Raw genomic sequence first — 25173 nt, forward strand, 5'->3', positions numbered from 1 at the left:
GGCAGAAGGAGAACAATTGTGACCCTGGTGGGCTGGGGTCTCTGGAGCTCTTTCCACAGAGAAAGGGTGACCCTAGATCCCTTGCTCAGTGACTGGCAGAGCCACGGGGGACACGGAGCAGCGGCCAGCCAGGGGAGGGCAGGTGCAGAACGTCAAGTCCACCTGGGGGTCGGGCTGGGCCCTAGGTCAGTGGTGAGTAGGCGGAGGGGGGGGGAGGGAGGGGGGTGCAGATGAGCAGCCTGCCAGGAAGGGACAGGCTGACATCATTCCCTGGGATAATGGACTGATTCAATAGCATCTGAGTGACCCCTGCACACTCACACGTCACAATCCCATGTCTCCTCCTCTCCTTTTGTCCTCCTCCCTCCAAGTGAATGTCTCTCCTCTGACCTTTCTGGCCTCATTTCATGTGCGCATGTTCCCCTGTCTCCCTCCTGCCTCCTCCCTCTCCACCAGCCTGACAAACTGTATCAGCGAATCCCTCAACAGGGCCATATCTAACTTTTTTATTCATCGCATGATTTATTTTTAGCCTGAAACAACTGCATCCTAAAAATGGAGTTCCAGATGAGACATGGGCTGGGCAGAGCTATGCAAGCTATCTGGGGCTGGGTGGCCCAGCCTGGCTCCAGTTCCACACATGCATGGGTGTGAGCCTCTGCTCGCTTTGTCTGAGCCCACGGCTACAGTCAGCAGCCTGCAGAGGTGAAGACAGGGTTCTTGGGCCCAGGGAGGGCCAGGGAGAGAGACCAGATCAGCCTCTCTGCTCCCCATGACTCCCAGCAAGTCCTCTAAGGCTCCATTCACTTTCCTACCATCAGCGTTTCTGGGAAAGAAACATTTTGCCCAGATGAAGAGAGCCCACCTGTTTGTGGTGGGGGTCTACCTGCTGTCCTCCTGCAGGGCAGAGGAGGGACTGAACTTCCCCACCTATGATGGCAAGGACCGCGTGGTCAGTCTAACCGAGAAGAACTTCAAGCAGGTTTTGAAGAAATATGACTTGCTCTGCCTCTACTACCATGAGCCCCTATCTTCAGATAAAGTCGTGCAGAAACAGTTCCAACTGAAAGAAATCGTGCTGGAGGTGAGTGGGAGGGGGCCCTCGGACCACGTCGTCCAAGGAGGTGGGAACTGGCCCGTGATGGCGATGCGGGGACCCCAGGGTGCTGAGAATATATCCTGAAGTCTTGCCCCATTTCAATCTTATACAAAACTGGAAATCTTGCAAAGCTGGGATGTGTGAAAAACAGAGGTGTGTTCAGACTCTTCAGACAGGACGAGTGAACGCGCTGCGCACTGCACTGCTTGTTGTTGTTGTTTAGTTGCTAAGTCGTATCTGACTCCTTTGCGACCCACGGACCGTAGCATGCCAGCCTCCTCTGTCCATGGGATTCTCCAGGCAAGAATACTGGAGTGGGTTGCCATTCCCTTCTTCAGGGGATCTTCCTGACCTAGGGATCAAACCCACGTCTTCTGTATTGGCAGGAGGATTCTTTACACTGAGCCAGCAGGGAAGTCTGCCCAATGTATTATAGTCTGTAAAGTTGTAAAGTCTATCAGCTGGCAGCCCTCTTGATTTCTCAAGGGCAGTGGTTCCAGCCACTCTTTTCCTCAGAGAATGTTAAAGCTATTGTTAAAAGGCCTGAATGACATGAAATTCAGGGTTCTGTGCAGGCTTCATTTGGTATACTAATTTCCTACTCTTTGTTCCTGTAAGTCTGCCCTCGATCTTGGGGCGGCAGAAGTCATTTGACCTTGCCTCTGCTTGTGGGTCAGATGGGGAGCACCACTAAGCAATGCTCCCCTCTTGGGACTCGGTATCAGTCAACATCACACACAAGATGTGGGAAGATCTTGGCTGCGTGTTCAGTAACGGGAGTACTTCTTTTTCTCAGAAAGCTCTTGGTGTGAGGTCAGGGAAGATGCCGAAGTCAGTTCTTATTCTGTCTGCGTTACTGGCCTCTCTGTGAAGCTGGCGCAGGGGCTGGCTCTTTAATCCCACGTGAGTGACCCAGGAACCCCTCCCGTAGCTCCTCCTGGACAGTTTCGGATCGGTTACACTCAGGAGCACCTGGGAGTGCCAAGAATTCTAGTAAGCACCGAGATCCCTCATCAGTCCCCAGGCTCGGCTCAGCCTATGCACCTATTTGCAAAAAGTGGAGACCAGCCCTACCAGAAAGCTCAGCTCAATCAGATGCCTTTTCGTTCTTTTTCTTTCAGTTTTATTGAGACATAACTGACATACATTATAATAAAATACTTTGATGAACAGAATTATCAGAGAAAACCCATGTGGATTTTAGTTCTCAAAAAAAAAAAAATTGACTATAAGAAAATCCAGGCTTCCCAGGCAGCGCAGTGGTAAAGAATCTGCCTGCCAATGCAGGAGACTCGGGTTTGATCCCTGGGTCAGGAAGATCCCTTGGAGAAGGAAATAGCAACCCACTCCAGTATTCCTGCCTGGGAAACCCCATGGACAGAGGAATCTGGTGGGCTACAGTCCATGGGGTTACAAAGAACAGGACACGACTGAGTACATAATAAAATCCAGGAAAACCATCCCAAATACATCAAAATATCTTTGATAATTTTAAAAGCATTGCAGAATCCTGTGTCCCTCGATCATCATACACATATCTATTTTCAGAGGATTTATATATGGCAGCATGGTCATTACAGAGAGCTCTGGTGGATGAAAAACTAAACATCTTAAAAATATCATCATGCCCATTATCTTTTTCCTCAGGCTCTATTCCGGGGCCTGAACATGGAAGTTCAGTTCCCTCTGTGAGTTATAAGTAAGGAAAAAGCAGAGACAGTTATTAGGTCTTTGTACTATATATACAGGAAAATCTCAGGCTGGGAAAAAACCAGGACATACAGCACAGGGGCTGCTCAGCCCAAGAAATCCTCACTCACATTACCATCTCCATCTCAAACTGCCCTACTCAATTATAGTGACAATTTTATGAAAAGTTAGCTGAAGCCACAAGGACTCTACCATATATGCTCACCACTGTCAACTTAGCCTAGAACTCAAAAAGAGTGCCAGTGCAAGCCGTGACCCCAATTTCTGATTTCCTGTCACACACACACATTCTCCCTCAAAGACAAATTCTGTGTTCCCAAGCAAAATCCTGAGAAGGGACTTTGCCCTGGACTCACCATCCTTCCAGCCACCTTTGATCCAGGAATGCCCAGCAGAGATTGACAAGGTGTAAGTTCAGCACAGGAGGTGGTTTGATGCCCCACAGACTCCTAAATCCTTAGGGAAAAGATCACAGAACTTGGAGTCTGGAGATCTAGATTTATATCCTGGCTTTGCCTCTCCTGGACACACGACATAGGGCAGGTTACTTAAGTTCTCTGCACCCCATTTTCTCATCTATAAATCTGGAAAAATAATAATTGTCCAACAAGCTTATGGGATGATTATTAATAATCACCATTTATTGAATGCTTACTGTGCGCAGGGATTGTTCTAAGCACTTTGTATGTGTAGCTGGTTTGAGCTTTATAGTATTTCTCTGATGTAGGTACAGTTGCCATCCCCATCTCCAGATGGGGAAACTGAGGCACAGAGCGGTAAGTTGCCCAAGGCCATTCAACTAGCGTAGGTGAAGGCAGTTTTAGTCCCTATACTGCCTTACTGCTTGAATCAAATGAGGCGATGTACAACTTGCTGGTGGATACCCTCTTCAGGATTGTTTCAAGAGTCTTCCTTAAATAGAGTGCTCAGCCTGTGGGCCTGGGCCTGATGATGCCGGCCATATCAGCAAAGGTTTGAGAAGCACAGAGTCGCAGAGGAGGCACTGCTCATACAAATATGCAAACCCTGGAGGAGGCTGGGCTGCCTCCGTGAGGGTTGGGGAGGGAAGGGGGGCCTTTGCTGAGACACCTGTCAGGTGCAGGCCGTGCCTCAGAATCTAGGACCAGACTGGTTCCAGGAACCCCAGGAATGGTCAGAGAGGGGGCGTGTGAACCTCTAAATTTTCTTCCTGGTCAAAAAAAGCCCATTTTTGTCTTCTTAATTCCCTGGACTCTAAACAAACGCTAAGGACAATATCCTGCCAGTTCCAGGGCTGTGTATGTGCAAACTAGGGGGGAGGGGGCAGTTCCCAGGCTGCAGCCAGGAGGCAGTGAAATCTCAGCCCCGGGCAGACAGCACAGGAAGGGTGGGGGTCCTTTCCTCCGAGTGGTTTCGGAAGGCGGTTTCCCATGTTTTCTATCATAGCTCACTGTGACCCGTGTGCACAGAACGTACATGCATAAATGAAACAACAGTTTCACAGGACAACGCATTACTATTTGGGGAGCAGTTGGATCAAAAATTATTTTGTCTTCTTTCTTATTATTCTTTTCTATACTTCTGTTTCATTTAAAAAACATATTGATCTCAATCTATTAAATTGATCTCCCTCTCCAATGATGTTGCCACCCCCAAGTTGATAAACCTGGAGAATTTCTAAAGGTTAGAAGGTGAGGAATTAGAAGTTCATAACTCCTCGCATTAGGGCCATCCCTGACCTAAATGGGGAAAACATCCAAAAAAGAGGGGATATATGTAAACATATAGCTGGTTCTGGAGAAGGAAATGGCAACCCACTCCAGTATTCTTGCCTAGAGGATTCCGTGGACAGAGGAGCCTGGTGTGCTGCCATCTATGGGGTCGCACAGAGTCAGACACGACTGAAGCGACTTAGCATGCATGCATGCATTGGAGAAGGAAATGGCAACCCATTCCAGTATTTTTGCCTGGAGAATCCCTGGGACAGAGGAGCCTGGTGGGCTGCTGTCCATAGGGTCACATAGAGTCGGACACGACAGAAGCGACTTAGCAGCAGCAGAGCTGATCCACTTTGCTCTATGGAAGAGACTAACACAAAGTTGTAAAGCAACTATTCTTGCTGCTGTTGTTGTTAAGTCGCTAATTCAGGGTCTGACTCTTTTGTGACCCCATGAACTGTAGCCCACCAGTCTCTTCTGTTCAACTATACTCTAATAAAAATTAACTTTAAAAAAGGGCCATGCATTCTAATAAAAACCCAAAGATACTATGGTCAGTGTTTGGTCTGTTTGTTTAAGGATTGATATTGAAATACCTAGAAATAGCCCCATCCACAGGGTGAGGAGGTCACTGCCTGACTCGGGACCTAAAATGCCCGTCAATTAGTCTTACATCTGCCACTTACTCTAGGTTGGGCCTGAGGATGCTCGCTGTGGATACAGGGAACATGAAACACTCAGGCGGGTCACAGCCTAATGTGGAAATTACAAAGAAATACTAATGAAATCCACAGTGCAAGGGAGTCACTATAATAGCAGGGCAACATAAGCTCCTCTGGGAGTGCAGAGGAAAGAGGAAATGCCCTGCTATCTGGGAGACATGTAGAAGGCATGACAAAGAAGAATTGGTTTGTGAAAATAAATAGAATTTATTAGGCAAAAAAGCAAGGGTGGGGAAGGGAAATCCAGGAGATAAGATTCTGACAGCTCTAAAATCTTTTCCAACTTGATACCTTTTCCCTAAAATTTGGCCACAAGGGCCTCGTTCCTTTAGGTAAAATTTTTATTCCTATTTAGTCAAGCCGTTCTGCAAGAGATAGTCTTGTAAGATATTGCCATTCACTTACACCTCCATCTGATCAAGGTTGAGTTCTACGTGAAAGCAGGGTTTGATAAGCGGAAGAGAAGAAAGGGAAGAATATGAGGCCATTAAAAGCTTAGAGAGAGGGACGTCCCTGGTAGTCCAGTAGCTAAGACTCTACGCTCCCAATGGAGGTGGCCCAATTTCGATCCCTGGTTGGGGAAATATATCCTCCATGTCTCAACTGAGAGTTTGCATGCTGCAACTAAGATCCATCACAGCTAAACTTAAAAAATAATGGTTCAGGATTGGGAACACGTGTACACCCGTGGCAGATCATGTTGATGTATGGCAAAACCAATACAATATTATAAAGTAATTAGCCTCTAATTAAAATAAATAAATTTAAATTAAAAAAAATGAATTTTTAAAAAAGCTTAGTCATAAAAAGGGCAAGCAATATGGCACCAGGAGGCCACACTCAAACTCTGCTTTGCATTTGACTGGAAACTGCCTCTGGAAGACCTCAGGGTTGGTGCAGTATACGTAGCTCCATACAGATGCTCTGTAAATGTTATGTTTCTTGAATGAGTGTCTGATATGTTAGAGCTCAAAAGAACTTTGAGAACCATCTAGATTGTTCTGAACCCCTCATGTCATAGATGTGGCCTTGCAGTGATGTGATTTACACAGCTGGCAATCCTGACTCTTGGTGGAGCACTTCATCCACAAAATAACACGCTCTCAAGGAGTGTGAGATGATGTGGACGAAGAAAAATCACCCCGAAGTAAACATGGCTAGTGTTCTGACAGAGTTCTTTCCAGTATTTTTTTTTCTATGCATAAAAACACACTTTTAAATTAGATGTATACCATTTTTATAGTTTTACTTCCTGCTTTTTTCATTTCAGTATATTGTGAGTGCCCCTATGTCACTAAGTAGTTTTAAATTCTTGGCAAACATGATGTTAATGTTGGCATAGGACTCCACTAGATGATCATACATATTTTTAAAATAATTTTTCTATTTTATCCTTTTAATTAAAAACAATTATTGAAGTATAGTTGATTTGCAGTGTGTTAGTTTCAGGTGTCCTGTGCAAAGTGAATCAGTTAAACATAAACGTATATCCACTCTTTTTCAGATTCTTTTCCCATATAGGCCATTACAGAATTTCTCTATTTTTGGATACTGGCACAATTTTTTGGGTTTTAAAAATCTTTGCCTATTTTTATTGTTTTAATAGACATTCTTTGATGTCTAGCTGGATTGACTTTTTCATGAAATTATTTGACACTTACATTTTTTCTTATTTTTCTATGCCTTCCCCCCATTTTTTTCTATTGAGATATCAACTCAGATTATAAAGGGAGTTGCAATTTTATATGCTATTTCCTTCAGCTTCAGCAAAGTCAGCAAATGTAGTCATACCTCACTGGCCAAACCCTATTAGTACTGCAGGACTCAGAGACTCAAGACGAGGACACGGGCAATGAATTTGATTCCTCCTTGCTTCTTTGCTGCCAGCTTCTACTTTCACCTTGAAACAAGTGCTGCGCCTATCATGTTCTATAAATACTGCAGAGCAAGTACTCGGACATCCGACATCACTGACCTCTCTCGGGTTGAAATGCTTGAGAGGTGGTGTGCTCTAAAATGGGCTTCCAAATCAGAGAGGCCTGGGTCCAATTCCCGAGGAAGAAGTCTGTCTGTATTCAGGTTCCTCGCTTGTGATGTGTCTGTGTGAGTCCTGTGGGAGCAACTAAACACACCAACCTGCAACCAATATATACATTTACTGGAATTTTCCTCAGGCAAGTGAGTGAGTGTTTCAGAACATGAAAATTCTTACTGTGAATCCATGAATAGAAATATTCGTTCATCAGTATTCATTCATACCTGTTGCTAAGGCAGGCTCTCTCTCAGTAACGGTAGCATGAGTGAGTGAATGAATCAGTCACTGAATGGATGGTGAACGAGCGATGCTTTCCACACGGTGAAAAGTAAAACTTCATTCATTTGTTGAGGGTGATGAACTGGCAGGTACTGGCAGGCAACCTAGGGTCCTGAAGCAGAAATGGTTACATCATCCTGGTAGCTGTCCGCTGGGTTGACCAGATGCCCCAGTAGTTTGGAGGCCCAGGGCTGCTCTATAGAATTTTCCCTGCAGGGTTTTCTGCTCGTCCTGCATGAGGACGTGTCCACCATAAAGGGGCTACCATCCCCATACATGACCTGCCTAGGGCTCTCTCCCAGGCCCTCCTGGATAGCAAATGGCAGGATCACTACCTAAAAATTGTTGCAAATGGCCTGTCTGCCAGTAGTAAGGGTTACTGCTCTGACTGATTTTCTACTGCTGGTAAACAGGCTGTGTGTGTGTGTGTGTGTGTGTGTGTGTGTGTGTGTTCAGTCGCTTCAGTCCTGTCCGACTCTGTGTGACCCCATGGACTGTAGCCCACCAGGCTCCTCTGTCCATGGAATTCTCCAGGCAAGAATACTAGAGTGGGTTGCCACGCCCTCCTCCAGGGGATTTGCCTGACCCAGGGATCAAAACCATGTCTCCTGCATCTGCTACACTGCAGACAGATTCTTTACCATTAAGTCACCCAGGAAACCCTGGTGAACAGGCTATTTCCCAATAATTTTCTTTTTATCTTTTCAAACAAAATTTTTATTGGAGTACAGTTGTTTTACAAGGTTGTGTTATTTTCTGCTGTACGGCAAAGTGAATCAGCTATACATACTCATATACTCCTCTTTCTTAAGGATTTTCTTCCCGTTTAGGTCACTATAGAGCACTGAGTGGAGTTCCCTGTGCCATACAGTAGGTTCTCATTAGCTCTATATTTTATACATAGCGGGTATACATATATATATATTACATCAATCCCAATCTCCCAATTCATCCCACCACTGTTTTCCCTGCTTGGTCTCCATACATTTGTTCTCTACCTCTGTCTTTATTTCTGCTTTGCAAATAGGTTTATCTGTACCATTTTTCTAGATTCTACACACAAGTGTTAATAAACAATATTTGTTTTTCTCTTTCGGATGTTCTCCACTGTGTAAGACAGGCTCTAGGTCCATCCAAGTCTCTACAAATGGCACACTTTGTTCCTTTGTATGGCTGAGTAATGTTCTATTGTATATATACACCATTATTTTCTGTATCCATCCCTCTGTTGATGGACATTAGGTTGCTTCCATGTCTTGGCTATTGTAAACAGTGCTGTAATAAACACTGGGGTGCATGTGTCTCTTGGAATTATGGTTTTCTCCAAGCATATGCCCAGGACGGGGATTGCTGGGTCATATGGTAGTTCTATTTTTAGTTTTTGAAGGAAGCTTCATATTGTTCCCCAGAGTGGCTGTATCAATTTACATTCCCAGCAACAGTGTGAGAGGGTTCCCTTTTCTCCTTTTCTCCACACCCTCTCTAGCATTTATTGTTTGTAGATTTTTTTGATGATGGCCATTCTGACCAGGGGGAGGTGATAACCTCATTGTAGCTTTGATTTGCATTTCTCTAATAATTAGTAATGTTGAGGATCTTTCCATGTGCCTCTTGGTCAGTTTTCTGTCTTCTTTAGAGAAATGTCTATTTAGGTCTTCTGCCCATTTTTTGATTAGGTTATCCTTTGTTTTTGAAATTGAGCTCCATGACCTGTTTGTATATTCTGGAGATTAATCTCTTTCCAGTTGCAGATAATTTGTATTTTGTATTTTTTTAATAGTTTTGTTTATTTATTTTTGGCTGTGCTGGGTCTTCATTGCTCCCAGGGCTATTCTTCGTCGAGGTGTGAGGGCTTCTCATTGTGGCCGCTTCTCTTGTTGCATTGTACATGCTCAAGGCAAGCAGGCTTTGGTAGTTGCAGTGTGTGGGCTCAGTCGTTGTGGCTGGCAAGCTCTAGAGCACAAGATCAGTAGCTGCGGCACAGAGGCTTCGCTGTTCCGTGGCATGTGGGATCTTCCCAGACCAGGGGTTGAACTCCCATCTCCTGCATTGGCAGGTGGATTCTTTCCCACTGAGCCACCAGGGAAGCTCCGCAAATAATTTTTAGAGGTGATTCCAGCACAGATCATCCATCAGGCCCTATGGGAAGGAGAAGGCTGGTTCCATAATCTGTGGCAGAACTAAGAAGCGAGGCCTGTGCAATGCAGGCCTCTGGGTTCTGTTAAGTACCTTAATGCCATTGCTTTCAGATTGTCAAGACTGAGCTTCCTTTTCTATTCAGGTCTCAGTCTCCTCATCAATCTGTGTATCAGTGAGAATATCTTTGGTGAGATGACTGAAGCCTCTTTAGACTCTGTCGTGTGTCCAGTGTTGCTGACATGACTCTTGTGCACAACCATCCTCGTGTATCCAACTTCAGATGAGGTTGAAGTATTTAGGCAAAGCAGACAGCTATGGGTCAGGGTAACTGAACTTCTCTTCCATTTACTATTTGAGCTGGGCAAGTCACGAATATGCTTTGCATTTTACTCATCTAAAAAAATCGACTATGTCCTTTCTACCTTCGTGAATTAAGAGAATTAAATGAATAAGAAGTCCCCATAAATTATAAGAAGCTGTACAAGTGTCAGGTGTCATTACTTTGTTATGTTGGTTACTACTAGAAAATTAATCTATGTAGAATGCTGAGTGCCTGAAATACAGCTGATGCTTATCAAATGTTAATTCCCTTCACCTGTCACTTGAAAGGCAGCCCATGTTCTTGGCCAGTTGTAGTAGTTCTCAACCTTGGCTTCACGAAGGACTCAACCTAAGGAGTTTTAAAAAATACCTATTTTGTTACTGTTCAGTCGGTCAGTCATGTCTGACTCTTTGCTACCCCATGGACTGCAGCACGCCAGGCTTCCCTGTCCTTCACCATCTCCCAGAGCTTGCTCAAAATCATGTCCATTGAGTCGATGATGCCATCCAACCATCTCATCTTCTGTTACCCCCTTCTCCTTCTGCCCTCCATCTTTCTCAGCATCAGGATCTTTTCCAATGAGTCAGCTCTTCCCATCAGGTGGCCAAAGTACTGGAGCTTCAGATTCAGCATCAGTCCTTCCAATGAAAATTCAGGGTTGATTTTCTTTAGGACTGACTGGTTTGATCTCCTTGCAGTCCAAGGGATTCTCAAGAGTTTTCTCCAGCACCACAGTTCAAAAGCATCAATTCTTCAACTCTCAGCCTTCTTTATGGTCCAACTCTCGCATCCGTATATGACTACTGGAAAAACCATAGCTTTGACTAAACAAACTTTTCCCTGCAAATAATATCTCTGCTTTGTTATACACTGTCTAGGTTGTCATAGCTTTTCTTCCAAGGAGCAAGCATCTTTTAATTTCATGGCTGCAGTCACTGTCTGCAGTGATTTGGAGCCCAAGAAAATAAAGTCTTTCACTGTTTTCATTTTCACCCCCCATGTATTTGCTTTGAAGTGAAGTGATGGGATCAGATGCCATGATCTTAGTTTTTTGAATGTTGAGTTTTAAGCCAGCTTTTTCACTTTCCTCTTTCAACTTCATCACTAGTCTCTTTAGTTCCTCTTTGCTTTTGGCCATTAGGGTGGTGTCATCTTTGTATCTGAGGTTATTGATATTTCTCCCGGCAATCTTGATTCCAGCTTGTGCTTCATCCAGCCTTGCATTTTGCATGATGTACTCTGCATATAATTTAAATAAGCAGGGTGACAATATACAGCCTTGATATTTTCCTTCCCCAATTTTGAACCAGTCCGTTGTTCCATGCCCAGTTCTAACTGTTGCTTTTTGAACAGCATACAGGTTTCTCAGGAGGAAGATCAGGTGGTCTGGTATTCCAATCTCTTTAGGAATTTTCCACAGTTTGTTGTGATCTGCACAGTCAAAGGCTTCAGTGTAGTCTATGAAACAGAAGTACATGTTTTTCTGGAATTCCCTTGCTTTTCCTATGATCCAACAGATGTTGGCAATTTGATCTCTGGTTCTCTGCCTTTTCTAAATCCAGCTTGTACATCTGGAAGTTCTCCATTCACATACTGTTGAAGCCTAGCTTGAAGGATATTGAGCATTATAGCATGTGAAATGAGTGAAATTATGCAGTAGTCTGAACATTCTTTGGCATTGCCCTTCTTTGGGATTGGAATGAAAACTGACCTTTTTCAGTCCTATGGCCACTGCTGAGTTTTCAAAAGTTGCTGGCATATTGAGTGCAACTTGTTAACAGCATCATCTTTTAGGATTTATATAGCTCAGCTGAAATCTGTCATCTTCACTAGCTTTTTCATAATAATGCTTCTGGGTCTTATTCCCCTAGACACTGATTTAATTGGTCATGGGGGAAGGGATGATACCCAGGTGCTAGCTTCTAAAAGCTCCCTGGGTGATTCTAATGTGCAGCCAAGTTTGTGGACCACTTGAGGCCTGATGCTCAAAATTTGGTCGGCAGACCACAGCAGCAGCAATGGTATCACCTGAATACTTGTTACATTTCAACAGGATCCTTTGGTGATTCATAGGTATGTGAAAGTTTTCAAAGCACCGTACTGGTCTGTTGGATTGGAGAAATTTTCCAGATGCCCAGAATCATGTTGTATCTGCTTGACCTTTGGCCTGCTGACTCTCCTGAATGACAATGGACCTGTCAGCATTCCTCTGATTTGGAGAATTGATGGGATATTAACTTGGTCTGGGGCTGCAGGGATTCAGGTCTGCTCTGGGACTCAGCTAGGTCTCCCAGTCTTCTCCCATGGTCTCCTCAGTCACACCATCAGTGATTAATACTTGGACCTCCTTAGAAGGAGAGAATCTGGGCTCATGTGATGCTTCCCCCTCCTTGAGAGGTTTCCAGGAGAGTTACAAGGGTTTCTAAGGCCAGATCAGAAGGTGCCTTTCTAAGGAATCTCAGGTCAAGGTCCAGGATTTACCCTCAGAAAGGGAGGAAAAGCATCTATTTGGTTGCCATGTCATACTGCCCTTTTCTCCAAAAGAGATGACAAATTTGAGCACCCTGGAGGTATATGAATATGGGACACTAAGATGTTAGCGTATTTAACAGGAAAGTATAAGAAAGCTGCTCAGAGCAAACTGATGAGTGTTCTGTAATGTGGAACTAAGTTCTGGGCTTCCTTGGTGGATCAGAGGTAAAGAATTCGCCTCACAACGCAGGAGAGTTGGGTTTGATCCCTGGGTTGGGAAGATCCCTGGACGAGGAAATGGCAGCCCACTCCAGTATTCTTGTCTGAAAAATCCCAGGCTACAGTCCATGGGGTCACAAAGAGTCAGACACAACTGAGTACACATGCACGTACTCAAGCGTTGTGAACACCCCAATAGAAATATTCATTCTTTAATTTATTTGTCAAATGTTCATGCACTGCTTACTTAGGAAGTGCAGATGACATGGTTCTGATAACTCAGGGGTTGGTCTTTTGTTGATGATAAGAACTCACTTCCTTTAGGTCTATGCTTAAGTGTCATCTTATGAAAGAACTCACGTCCATGACCACCTCTATAAATCACACACTCCAAGCACCCCCTTATCCCTTCAACCTTACTTTATTCTTCTCCATAGCACTTGGCAGACATAGTGCATAGTGTTCGAGATGGTTATAGCGTGCAGCACCCACAGAGGCAGATACTTTGCTCTCTTCATTGCTGCACCCCAGCACCTAGGCCAGTGTCTGACTCAGCGTGGTCTCTCAGCAGTGCTAGTTGAAGGAATGTTAAATGAACAGAAGAGGAAGGACTAGGGAAATCACACTTACTACTGGTACGAACTTACTGTAAAACATGTCCAGTATGGGTGCTTTACATATGTCATTCTGTTAAATTCTTACAACATATTCTCACACTATGTACAAAGAAATGATTCCCTAGAGTTGAGTAGAAATTGCCCAAAGTCACAAAGCTAGAAAATGGCACAGCATGAAGCAGAATTTGAATTCACATCTATTTGTCTCCAAACATCATGTTCCTTTAACTACACCGAGAAATAGCATAAAGGGGTTGCTTCTTGTTTGTAAGCAGTGCCAACTTGCAAAAAGACAAGCATCTCTAATTTTAATTTGGGATTTTCACTCACAGTTGAGCAGTGTTTAATTTCATAGCTGGACTATGTGTTGAACTGAAGTGTGTGTAAAGGGACTAATGCTTAACACCTACTTGGTATTTAATAAATGTTGGGTAGGTGGGTGGAGGGGTGGATGGAGAGAAAAGAAAAAGGCAAGGAATTATGGATACATTGCGCATATTGGAAATATATTTCTCTTTGATATCTTTTAAAAATTAAATCAATTTTTAAAAAGAGATTCAGTAGGAAGATGAAAAATTAAACCGAATCTGTCAGATTCAGGGAACTGCTTGTCATCCTCACTTAATCCTGCTGAAATGTGAGTAAAACAGATTTTTTTTTTAAACCATGGGACTCTCAGTCCAAAACACATACATGGCACGGGCATAAACCTCAGGGCTCTCTAAGGCTGTCATTGCCTTCAAACCTATTTAGCACTGGCAAATGTCCCAGTGGTTGCGTTTCTAAACCTCAAGAGAGGAAGGCAAAATGAAATTTCTGGAGGCAAGTGAATCCACAGATGGGTTGATGTGGGAACACTGGGCAGAGAATAGCAACATGCACAGGATTCAGGTATTTCTTCCAACTGTTCACTGCCCAAAGACGGCGTTCTCCACACTTGCACCTGCTGCACTCTGAAAACTCAGATGAGGTCAGGCTTATTTTGGTTTGGCTTTGAGAGTAAGTCCTCATGTAGAGCCAGAGCTCTCAGAAGATGGATGCCCAGGCTCACTCTTGAACTGCGCTTCTCCTAAGAGATGTGTGTTTGCTGAGCACTTCTCAGCGATAAAACTAGAGCCTGGGGTGAGATGTGAAAAGACAAGAAATGCTCAAAGTGTGGACTGAGTTGATTACAGTTCAATTCTTTCTTCCATACAGAATTAACAGGGAGATAGAGATTTCACAAAATGGCAAATACACTGTTGATTTAGAAGGTTTTAGACCATTGGAACCTTCTTCTCTCACTCTTCACACCCCCCAACAGCCCTCAATAATATTCAAGGCCAAACAAGATAGCTAGTCATTGGATTCTTGAGGTAGACCTCCTCACAAAGTTATACATTTCTAAATGGAGACATGCGAGACCAGGACTGCTGCTGCTGCTGCTAAGTCGCTTTAGTCGTGTCCGACTCTGTGCGACCCCATAGACGGCAGCCCACCAGGCTCCCCCGTCCCTGGGATTCTCCAGGCAAGAACACTGGAGTGGGTTACCATTTCCTTCTTCAATGCATGAAAGTGAAAAGTGAAAGGGAAGTCGATCAGTCGTGTCCGACTCTCATCGACCCCATGGACTACAGCCCACCAGGCTCCTCCATCCATGGGATTTTCCAGGCAAGAGTACTGGAGTGGGGTGCCATTGCCTTCTCCGACTATAAGGACTACTCTAGCGTAAAGCAGTAAAACACAAACAAACAAAATCTGTTTCAGAATCACAACATTTTTCTTTAAAAGCAGCTGCCCTATTTTCTTGCAGTTGTAACTTCACTGCTTGGTGTGGAGTATTTTTGCATAATTATCAGCTCAGCCTTAGAATCTGAGATGATTTGTTCCAAAGAATCTGAAAAAGAATATGCGTGCGTGTGTGTTATATATTACACGTCATATACCTGTATAACTGAATCACTTTGCTGCATACCTGAAACTAACACAACCCTGTAAATCAACTCTACTTCAATTTTAAAAAATAAAAATAGGATTTACTGCCAAAAAATAAAAGGTTTTATCAAAAAAGCCAGTCCCCATGAAGTCTGCACCTGTACAACGAAGCTTCTGAGGTTCCCTCTTCTGTGGGCTGGATGTGGTTCGATTCAGATAAGCCATTTCTCTTTGGACAGACATGCAGGAACATGGCCAGTGCACCGTCTTGCCGAGTAATGGGCTGGGCAGCCCACAGCCGCTCCTCAGTGCCCAGAGAGCCTGTTCCAGGAGTGTCCGCCTGCTGCCCGGTGCCCCATGCCAGCAGGCCTCTCCTCACCATCTGCCGTGCGCTGGGCAAGAAGACGGGCCAGCAGACACTCCTTCACCCTCCTCGACCATACACAGCCCTGGGCTCAGCACCCCAAGACTTCCTTAGTCTGGCCACACACACTGAGAGCATTTCCCAAACCCAAAATAAAAAGTAGATGCAACCCATAAACTGCAGCCCACACCATGTCCTGGCAACATAAGAAGCACAGACTTAGGACAGAAACTCTGTGGGTCTGAGTCTTTGCAACGGTATGGTGGACTGAGTTCTTGAAGGCCGAGCCTCTCCCTTTGTAGAATAAAGACCACTGTCCCCTCATCCCAGGGTTCCTCTGAAGAGAAAGGAGGGGTGTGTGTAAAGTAAACAGCCCACGTCTGGTGCTCAGGAAAGGACTGTTCTAGAATTTATTATGTGAAAGCACCTTGAAAACGAACTCTCAGGTTAGCTGTCTGTGTTATTTGTTGTCATTAGTAGAGTTCATCAAAATAAACACTAGTCAGACATTTCGCAAAGTTTAGCCAAGCAGCAGCAGACTTCTCTTCTGCTTTTTAATGTTCGCTACTGGGGAGATGGGGAAAAGGCAATGGCACCCCACTCCAGTACTCTTGCCTGGAAAATCCCATGGATGGAGGAGCCTGGTAGGCTGCAGTCCATGGGGTCGCTAAGAGTCGGGCACGACTGAGTGACTTCACTTTCACTTTTCACTTTCATGCATTGGAGAAGGAAATGGCAACCCACTCCAGTATTCTTGCCTGGAGAATCCCAGGGATGGGGGAGCCTGGTGGGCTGCCGTCTATGGGGTCGAACAGAGTCGGACACGACTGAAGTGACAGCAGCAGCAGCAGCAGCACTGGGGAGATGAGGCGTAGAGGCTTGTCTGCCCTCATTTTACATTTAGAAGGTCTCTCCATTGACTGCAGCCCCCCGCCTTCCCTCCGCCTTTATTTCTCCCTTTTTCATTAGGTGCACCAACCTATGGAAGGTATAGTTAGAAAAGGGACAGTGTCTCCCCAGCTGCAGGAACATGATGGATACTCAGTAGGACTTGTCCAAAGGAGAGGGCTACCAGAGAGTGTGGGCATTTGAGCTGCCAGACTGCTTTTTCACAGGCTCTTGAGAACTCTGCTGAGAAAAATTGGAAAAGTGCATGGCCTGGTCCTTAGGTCAGTCAAATCCATTTCAAAAAAAAATCCCACTGCAATAATATTTTTAGTATGAAAAAAACAGAAACCTGGCTCAGGAATAGCCTCCCTTAATCAGCCATTTTGGACATCACAAATGCTACACAGGGAGATTGTGCTTGTATGTTAGAGACCGTTGTAGAGCAGTGGTTCTCAGTGTGTGAACTTGGGACCAGCAGCATGGGTGTCTCCTGGACCCTGTCAGACATGTAAATTCATGGGGCCCCTCCCAGGCCTCCTGAGTTGGGAATTCCGGGGTGGACCCAGCAATCTGTGTTCTTACAAGGCTTCCCTCCAGGTAATACTGATGCAGGCTCAGGTTCAAGAACCACTAGCTTAGTGTAATGGGGTTGCCCTGCAGTGAATTTCTAGGGAACAAACCATAAGCGCTTGAATACATAGTACTCCTGCAAGAATTAGATCTCATCTTTTCAGGGTAGAAAATTGAGATCAGAGAAGTGTGACCTGCCCAGAGTCTCACAGCTGATAAGCAGTGGCGCCAGGATTGGGGCCCAGGTCCCTCTGAGGCCCATGTGAAGGGAGCAGAATGTAATCGATGCAAGTTTGGGCCCTGGAGCCAGAGAGTCATGGCTGGAATCCCAGATCACTTGAGCGCTGTGTGGCTCTGGGCAAGTTGGTTAGCTTCTCTGTGCCTCTGTTTCATCATCTTGAACTTATACTTCATGTGAGTTTTGTGAAGATTCAATGAGATCACTCATGTGAGGTGTTGGAGCAGTATCTGGTGTACAGTGAACACTCGATAGATGTTATTTTTATTGTTAAATACTGCTTCTCAATGTGGCGGAGTGGAATGAACACACAGCAGTGACCTTTGGGTTTTTTCCTTGGCTCTGACCAAGGTGATAGTTCAAAAGTGCCAATAAAAATAATCAACATTGCCGCCCCCCCCCCGCCCCCCGCCACTTTCCCTCAAGGCTCTTTTAGAAGCCACCAGGTCCAGCCCCAAAAGGCCCCAGTGTTCAGCTCATAAAATAGTGGTCCCCCTCTCTCACCTGCCTCCTGCTTGGACATATTACGTGCCAAGCTCCCAGCTATACATAGCCCAGGCCTCATCCGAGGGTGGTGGAAGGTGACAGGAGCTTACTGGAGATAAACGTCAGCTCTCCGGTTTCAGGGGAGGACGCGCACAGTAGTGGAGTTGCTTGACATGTGGCCAGATGGTATCAGGGATGGTGGTTGAGAAGAGCCACTTGGCTCTTGGCTTCCATGGAGAGAGCAGGGTTGCCGCCAGGGTATTTTTAATGGCTGGCCTGAGGGACACTCACTTGGAGCGAAGATCTGTGACATATCCCCCCATACTTCTCAGACCTTGATTCTTTTTCAGATTCTTGACCATGCAGAAAGTGAGCCCCTTCAGCTCCCTTCAGTAGGTAAGCAGCCCCTTGTCCCTGCTACCCCACCTTCTTCTGACAATGAAGCAAATTCGTCTTTCTCCTCCAGGAGGACAATTCTTGAGAAACAGAACTTTCTCCCCGTTGGTCCCTGGATCAGGGCTGAGATGTCCTACAAAGGGACTGGACTTGGAGGGACACACATAGACAGGGCACCTCACGTGCCAGTCCTCTGAGGCCAAAGGGAGCGTGACCCTGGGGGCTGCTGTGTTAGTTTCCCTTCCTTTCATAGCAAACTTCTTGAGCAAGTGATCTACACCTGCTCTACTGAGACCCTGCCACCCACTCATTGGCCTCGCTCTCAGTGCTTTGGCTTCCAGCCCAGCTCCTTTCTAAAGGTCATCCTGAAAGGAGAGACCTCAATAGTGGTCCCATCTCTGGGGACTCTCTGCAACACTTGATCTGACCACCTGCTTGTTCTCGAGCTTCTGTGACTATGGAATCCTGGCACTGCGTCCCTTGTCCTCCTGCTTCTCCCACACACCTCTCTGCCTCCAGGCAGCCTCCTTTTCTCACCTGCTACAAGGCGGCCAGTCCTCGACCCTGTGGTTTTCTCGTACACTCTCCTTATACCGTCACCACTCACTTGCAGAGGTCCTTCGAAACCTCTCCCCCACACTCCAGGTTGGCGCCTCCGACTGCTGCCTGGATTTCCACGGCCATGAACTCATTGCATCTAAATCCAAGCTGAGAAGCTCGTTCGTGGTTCTGGTGTGCCCTCCTGACGTCTCTGTTTGTCTTCCACTCTGTTCCCTGGCTGGAGACCTTGGAATCGTCTTGCCTCCTCCACTCCTTGGTTTCCCCTACCTTCCCCAATTCTCCAAAACCATACAATGGTTACCAGTCTGACTGATTCACAGGCTGCTTCATCTGCTGCCTTCGCTGGAGACCTGACATCTCCCACTGAGACTCTAGCAGCGGCCTCCCGACTGGTCGCCTTCCCTTCCACTTTCCTATCTATCTGGTCTATGCCCTCAGATCAACCCTCCCCAAACTCAAATTAACCATACTGTTCTTCTACTCAAGCATCTTCCACATCAGAACTGCCAGTCCTAATGTTCAAAGTCCTTCGCACTCTTTCTCTAGCATGCCTTAAGCACACTACTCCTTCCAGCTCCCCTGAGAAGCCCTCTACCTGAGAACAGAAGCCTCTTCCCTTTCACTCACCCTGTGCATTTGCCCCTCCAAGCCTTCAAAAACATTTGTGCCAGTTTTTTCTTCCTCAGATGTCGGTGCAGCTCTCCTCTGCCTATTCAGACACACCTCCCCTCTCAAGGTCTAGCTGGCCTCCCTTCTTTCTTCCATTTATTTATTTAATAAACTAATGTTTCATTCTGTTTTGTTTTTAACTCTCCTCTTCTCAGGTTCTATACTCGGTGCTGGAGATAGTACATAGAGAAAAACAGGCAGGGACATGGAGCTCACAGGCTCACATGCAGATAGTTGACAGACAAACGATCATACAGTGAATGTGTACTTATTGATACAAACTGGGAAAGGACTGTGAAGGCAAAGCACTACGGACAAAGGCAGAAAGAGCACCCAGTTCAGACCCAGTTCAGAAAGAGCACCAGGGAGTCAGGAAGTGCCCTTTGAGCTACTGACATTAATGTGTAGACTTCGAGGAGAAATAGGAGTGGAGGGAAGGATCTTCTAGAAAGAGGAGAGAGCATGCACAGTAGAGGAGCATGTTGAGTGTCTTTGTGTGAATAGATCAAGGTGTCCCCACAGGCAGCTGCAGTCCGTGCCTTGCCCTAGGACTTGGGAGCACAGCTAAATGAGGTGATCCTGGGCAAAGACTTCCTGATCCAGGAGAGAACTCGCTGTTTTGAGGAACTGAAAATGATGGGTCAGTAAGAGGCAGAGTGGCCCCAAATGAGGCTGGAGAGGCAGCTGGGCCAAACTGTGAGGGCCTTTGTGGTCATGTCAGGGATTTGAGATTTCATCCTGAGTATGTGGAAACTAAATCCACACTCCTTCGCATCACTTTCAAAGCTCTGTATGATTGACTCCCTGCCCATGAACTCTCTTGCTCTGGCTCCAGAGCCCTTATTTTCTGTCTTAGTTCTTCAACATCTATCAGCTAATTTTTTTTTGTTTTAATTTTTATTTTTTAAACTTATGAAAGTACAATAACATATTTACGGGAGACTTGGAAAATACAGAACAAGGTTACATATAGCTCCGCTATATATTACAGTTATTCCTATCAGCTAATTTTTCATTAGCTTCCTCTCTAGTGACATCACAAACTCCTTGACTATGGAATGTGTCTTGCACTTTTGTTTCACAGGGCACCTTGATCATAGTAGGTCCTCAATTAATAATTATTGTCTTCTTGCCATCACCATACATTAGGCGTTGGTATTTCTTAATTGGCACAGTTGACCCTTTCAAGCTGTCATCATAGTAAGAAGAAAATATAACATTTATTAAGCACTTACTGATGCCAAAAACTGTGTCAAGGCGTTCACAGGCATCATCTCATTTACTCTTCTTCAGAACAGCCTTATGAAACAGATATTGGTACTCCCCATACTTTACAGCTGAGTCATAGCAAGGACCAAGTCAGGAATCCAGGTCTCTGATGCCAAGCTGTATACTCTTAACCACTTGGATATATTATCTCTGGGTCATTTATTCATTTAAAGATGAGATCTACTTCAACCACATCATTACAGAGGTAACAATAGTATAATAAATACCTATATGATGCAAAATTTTAAAAACACATACTATAAATATCTACAATTTTGCTGTTGACATGCATATTATTTAATATGATTTTTTTTATATAAAGTTGTTTCTGTACTCAAAAGAATCAGCAATGGTCAAACAAATCAATGTTTCTGGAACTGCACTCATGCCCAGCAGCTACACATACCAACTGATAAGAGACAACTTCATTCTCTAGGATGGACAGGTGGCAAGACCATCTGAGAAGTAACCAACCAACCAATCAACAAAACAGACAGAGCCAGAAGTCAACATGAGAAAACTAGAGTCTAATCTGAAAACAGCGTTCTGGTCTTCTGGAAATTTGGGAGACACACTGACTCTATCTTTTCTCCTCCTGGTGGTTGTAACTTTTAATCACTGTGAAGTGAAGTGACGTGAAAGTGAAAGTCGCTCAGTCCTGTCCAACTCTTTGTGACCCCATGGACTATACAGTCCATGGAATTCTCCAGGCCAGAATACTGGAGTGGGTAGCGTTTCCCTTCTCCAGGGGATCTTCCTAACCCAGGGATCAAACCCAGGTCTCCCTCATCACAGGCAGATTCTTTACCAGCTGAGCTATGAGGGAAGCATCCCTGTAATTGGTAACAGGGTGTAATTTACTCTTCTTCTTTTGGCTCAAAAGTCTCTTAAACTTATGAAGTGCTTGGGCCAGTCCATTCATCCAAAGTATGCTGAGTGTCTCTAGGGAATTCTATGAGATACAAAAGAAGCACAGAATCAGCATTTTTTCCCTTAGGGAGGAAAGATGCACAATATAGAACTCTAATGACTGCAAAATAAGTGCCAGAGTGCTGTGTCCCTATAACGGGCTATTGGAATTCACAGAAAAGAGACTGGAGTCAAAGATGAGTCTGGAGCTGGCCTTTGCAGCCAAGGCCAGGCTGGCAGCAACCTGAGAGAGCTCAGTGAGACTGGGCTACGGAAGAATGGAGAATGGAAAACATGAGCTGGAGATATAAGAGCAGAGCAATGGTGGAGATTAAGCTGAGTAGGAGAGGCAGACAATGTCTGGCCCGCCCCATCAGCTCAGCAGGGGCTCTTGATCCTGGGGAGAATGGCCATGTCAAGAGTCAGCCCAGAAGGCCCCAGTCTTTCACTGCGCCCTTTCTCCCCCAGCCCAGTCTCATGGCTCTCTCTTGGGTGGCTGCCAGCCTTGGCCACCCCTGGCTCAGGCCCAAGAAGGGTGCTTGCTAGGGCTGATGGAGGTGATGACAGAGCTCAAGTGTGCAGGCTTTGGGCCTAATCAGGGTAGGAGGCGAGAGTGACAGGACCCCTCACGGATTGTGCAGAGGGTGCCAAGGAGAAGGTGGACAGGTCTTAGCTAGCACGGTTCCTGACCCATCTGTGGCTGCCAGCGTCTGTCTCCTCATCTGTGCCTAGAACAGTAACTGGCTGTGGCTTAAACAGAAAACCATAAAAAAACAGAACTGACTTTGTCTGCGATAGCACCTTCCACTCACGTATCTTCAATTGTCATATATCAATATCAATAAGTAATGAGAATGTCATGCTTTACAAGCCTAGGCAAGGCACCTTGGCATCTACTTAAAAACCAATAAAATGTGGTGGTATATGCCTAGGAGAGGTCGGAATTAAATTCTCTGTAATTCTCAGAGTTAATCTTGAAAACTCTTACTATTAATACTATTTCTCTCCTACACTTAAGATGAAGCAACCAACAGGGCTGAGCATGGCCCGTGGGTCACAGTTGGAAAACACCACGCCACATCACTTTTGGATGAACTGACAACCATTTATAGCAGTGTTTTTGAGAATGTGGTACAGGATCTGCTGCGTCAGAATCATGGGGTGTGGTGGTGTGGTTTATGAAAATATTTTCTCCTGAGCTCCACCCCAGCTCTATTCTCTACTTGTGGAGTGAAGGCCAGGAAGCCCCATTTTACCCAGTGTTCCAGGTTTAAGAACCACTGTTAGAGGCTCACACTTTAGAAATAGGGAAACCGTCTAATATCACAAAGCCATCAGGTCTCATCATCATTCATTTTTAATTATAGAAAGGGAGCATTTCAGTTAACGTATTGATAGCACTAAACAGGACAAAGTAGCTTGCACTGAACACCAGAAAACTAAAAAATGATCTTGTCTAATAAACTGAATGCAATAGATTAAAGCCAAGTGACTCTGCAGAAAGACAGGCCTCTTTAAGCTTTACAGGGACGCTCAAGATGAGTCATAATATAAACACTGATGATATCTTTCTTCCTAAGCCTTCCCTAGTCTCAGCCAAAATTCAAGAAAGAAGAGAAAACTGTCTGTGGGGTGGAGGAGGCATTTGTTACCTGCCCCTCCACCTCCAGTCACCAGAGGGACTCTGCAGAGCAGCTTTCTGTGCTTCTGCCCAATATCCTTGGCCTTAGATGAAAGGAGTGATTAGGAGCTAGAGAGAAAGAAAGAGAACAGAGAGCATAGGAGGTCAAGAAGGGAAGAATGAACAGGCAAATAGAGAAGTTACAGCAGGAGATAGCCCTTTGAACAAATGGTGCTGGAACAGCTGGACACCATTGGTTAAAAATACACACACACACACACACACACACACACACACACACAACCCTCAAAACAGATCATGGACTTACATGTAAAATTAAAATTCCAAAACTAGGGAGATCCCTGGCAGTCTAGTGGTTAGGACTCAGTGCTTTTACTGCCATGGTCCAGGTTCAATCCCTGGCTAAGGAACTAAGATCCCGCAAGCCACAGGAAACAACAACAAAAGAAAATAATAAAACTGTTAGGGAAAAAATGGAAAAAAATTTCAGGATACAGGATTAGGCAAACAGTCCTTAGACTTAACACCAAAAGTGCAATCCATAAATGGGAAAACTGATAAATATGACTTCATTAAAATCAAGAACTTTTATTGTGAGAAAGACCCTATTAGAAGGATGAAAAGATAAGCTTCAGGGTGGAAGAAAATATTTGCACACCACACATCCAACAAAAGTGAGTGAAGTCACTCAGTTGTGTCCGACTCTTTGTGACCTCATGGACTATAGCCTGCCAGGCTCCTTCATCCATGGAATTTTCCAGGAAAGGACACTGAAGTGGGTTGTCATTTCCTTCTCCAGAGGACTAATATTTAAAGAGCTCTCAAAACTCAGCTATCAAAAATAATCTATTTGGAAAATAGACAAAAGACATGAACAGGTATTTCATAGAAGAGAGCATACTGATGGCAAGTACATGAAAACGTATTCATCATCATTAGCCATTAGGGAAATGCATTAAAACCATAATGAGACTTCACTACACATATAAAATTAAAAAGTGACAACACCAAGTGTTGGCAAAGATGCAGAAGAACTGGATTCCTCATCCCTACATTGCTATTGGGAGAAGGCAATGGCAACCCACTCCAGTACTCTTGCCTGGAAAATCCCATGGATGGAGGAGCATGGTAGGCTGCAGTCCATGGGATCACTAAGAGTCAGACACGACTTTACTTTTACTTTCACTTTCACTTTCATGCATTGGAGAAGGAAATGGCAAGCCACTCCAGTGTTCTTGCCTGGAGAATCCCAGGGACAGGGGAGCCTGGTGGGCTGCTGTCTATGGGGTCATACAGAGTCGGGCACAACTGAAGCGACTTAGCAGCAGCCCGAATATAAAGTGGTATAGCCACTCAAACAGCAGTTTCTTTAAAAATTAAACATGCAATTATGATGCAACCCAGCAATTGCATTCCTGAGTATTTTTTCCTAAAGACATTAAGACTAACCTTCACACAAAAACCTGTATATGAATGTTTCCAGCAGCTTTACTCATAATAGCCCAAAACTTGAAACAGCCCAGATGTTCTCCAGTGGATGAATAATTGAAGAAACTGTGGTACCTCCATAATATGGAAATACTGCTCAGTTATACAAAAGAATGATCTATTAATACACCCAAGAATCTGGATGAATCTCCAGAGAAATATGAGTAAATAAAAACAACCTCAAAGGTTGCATATGATATGATTCAACTTATATAACATTCTTGAAATGAAAAGATTACAGAAAATGGGAACATGTTGTTGTTCAGTCACTAAGTCATGTCCGACTCTTTGTGACCCTATGGACTGTAGCACACCAGGCTTCCCCATCCTTCACTATCTCCCAGAGTTTGCTCAAATTCATGTCCATTGACTTGGTGATGCCATCAGCGGTTGCCGAGGTTAGGGAGGGGATGATGGTGGAAGCAAGTGGATGTGACTATAAGAAGACAACATGAAGGATCCTCATTG

At 44.9% G+C, this 25173-nt stretch overlaps 1 protein-coding gene across 1 annotated transcript in view; it reads left to right on the top strand.

Annotated features, from left to right (window-relative positions):
- Window positions 1–579: 579 nt before the first annotated feature.
- The window catches only part of CASQ2 (calsequestrin 2), a 71066-nt gene continuing 46472 nt past the window's right edge, over window positions 580–25173 (top strand). The window contains exon 1 of the mRNA XM_019956744.2: window positions 580–1084. Within this exon, the coding sequence (XP_019812303.2) occupies window positions 773–1084 (312 nt within the window). The 5' untranslated portion in view covers window positions 580–772. The remainder of the gene's footprint in view (window positions 1085–25173) is intronic.

This window comes from Bos indicus, chromosome 3 (assembly GCF_029378745.1).
Source record: "Bos indicus isolate NIAB-ARS_2022 breed Sahiwal x Tharparkar chromosome 3, NIAB-ARS_B.indTharparkar_mat_pri_1.0, whole genome shotgun sequence".
NCBI lineage: Eukaryota > Metazoa > Chordata > Mammalia > Artiodactyla > Bovidae > Bos > Bos indicus.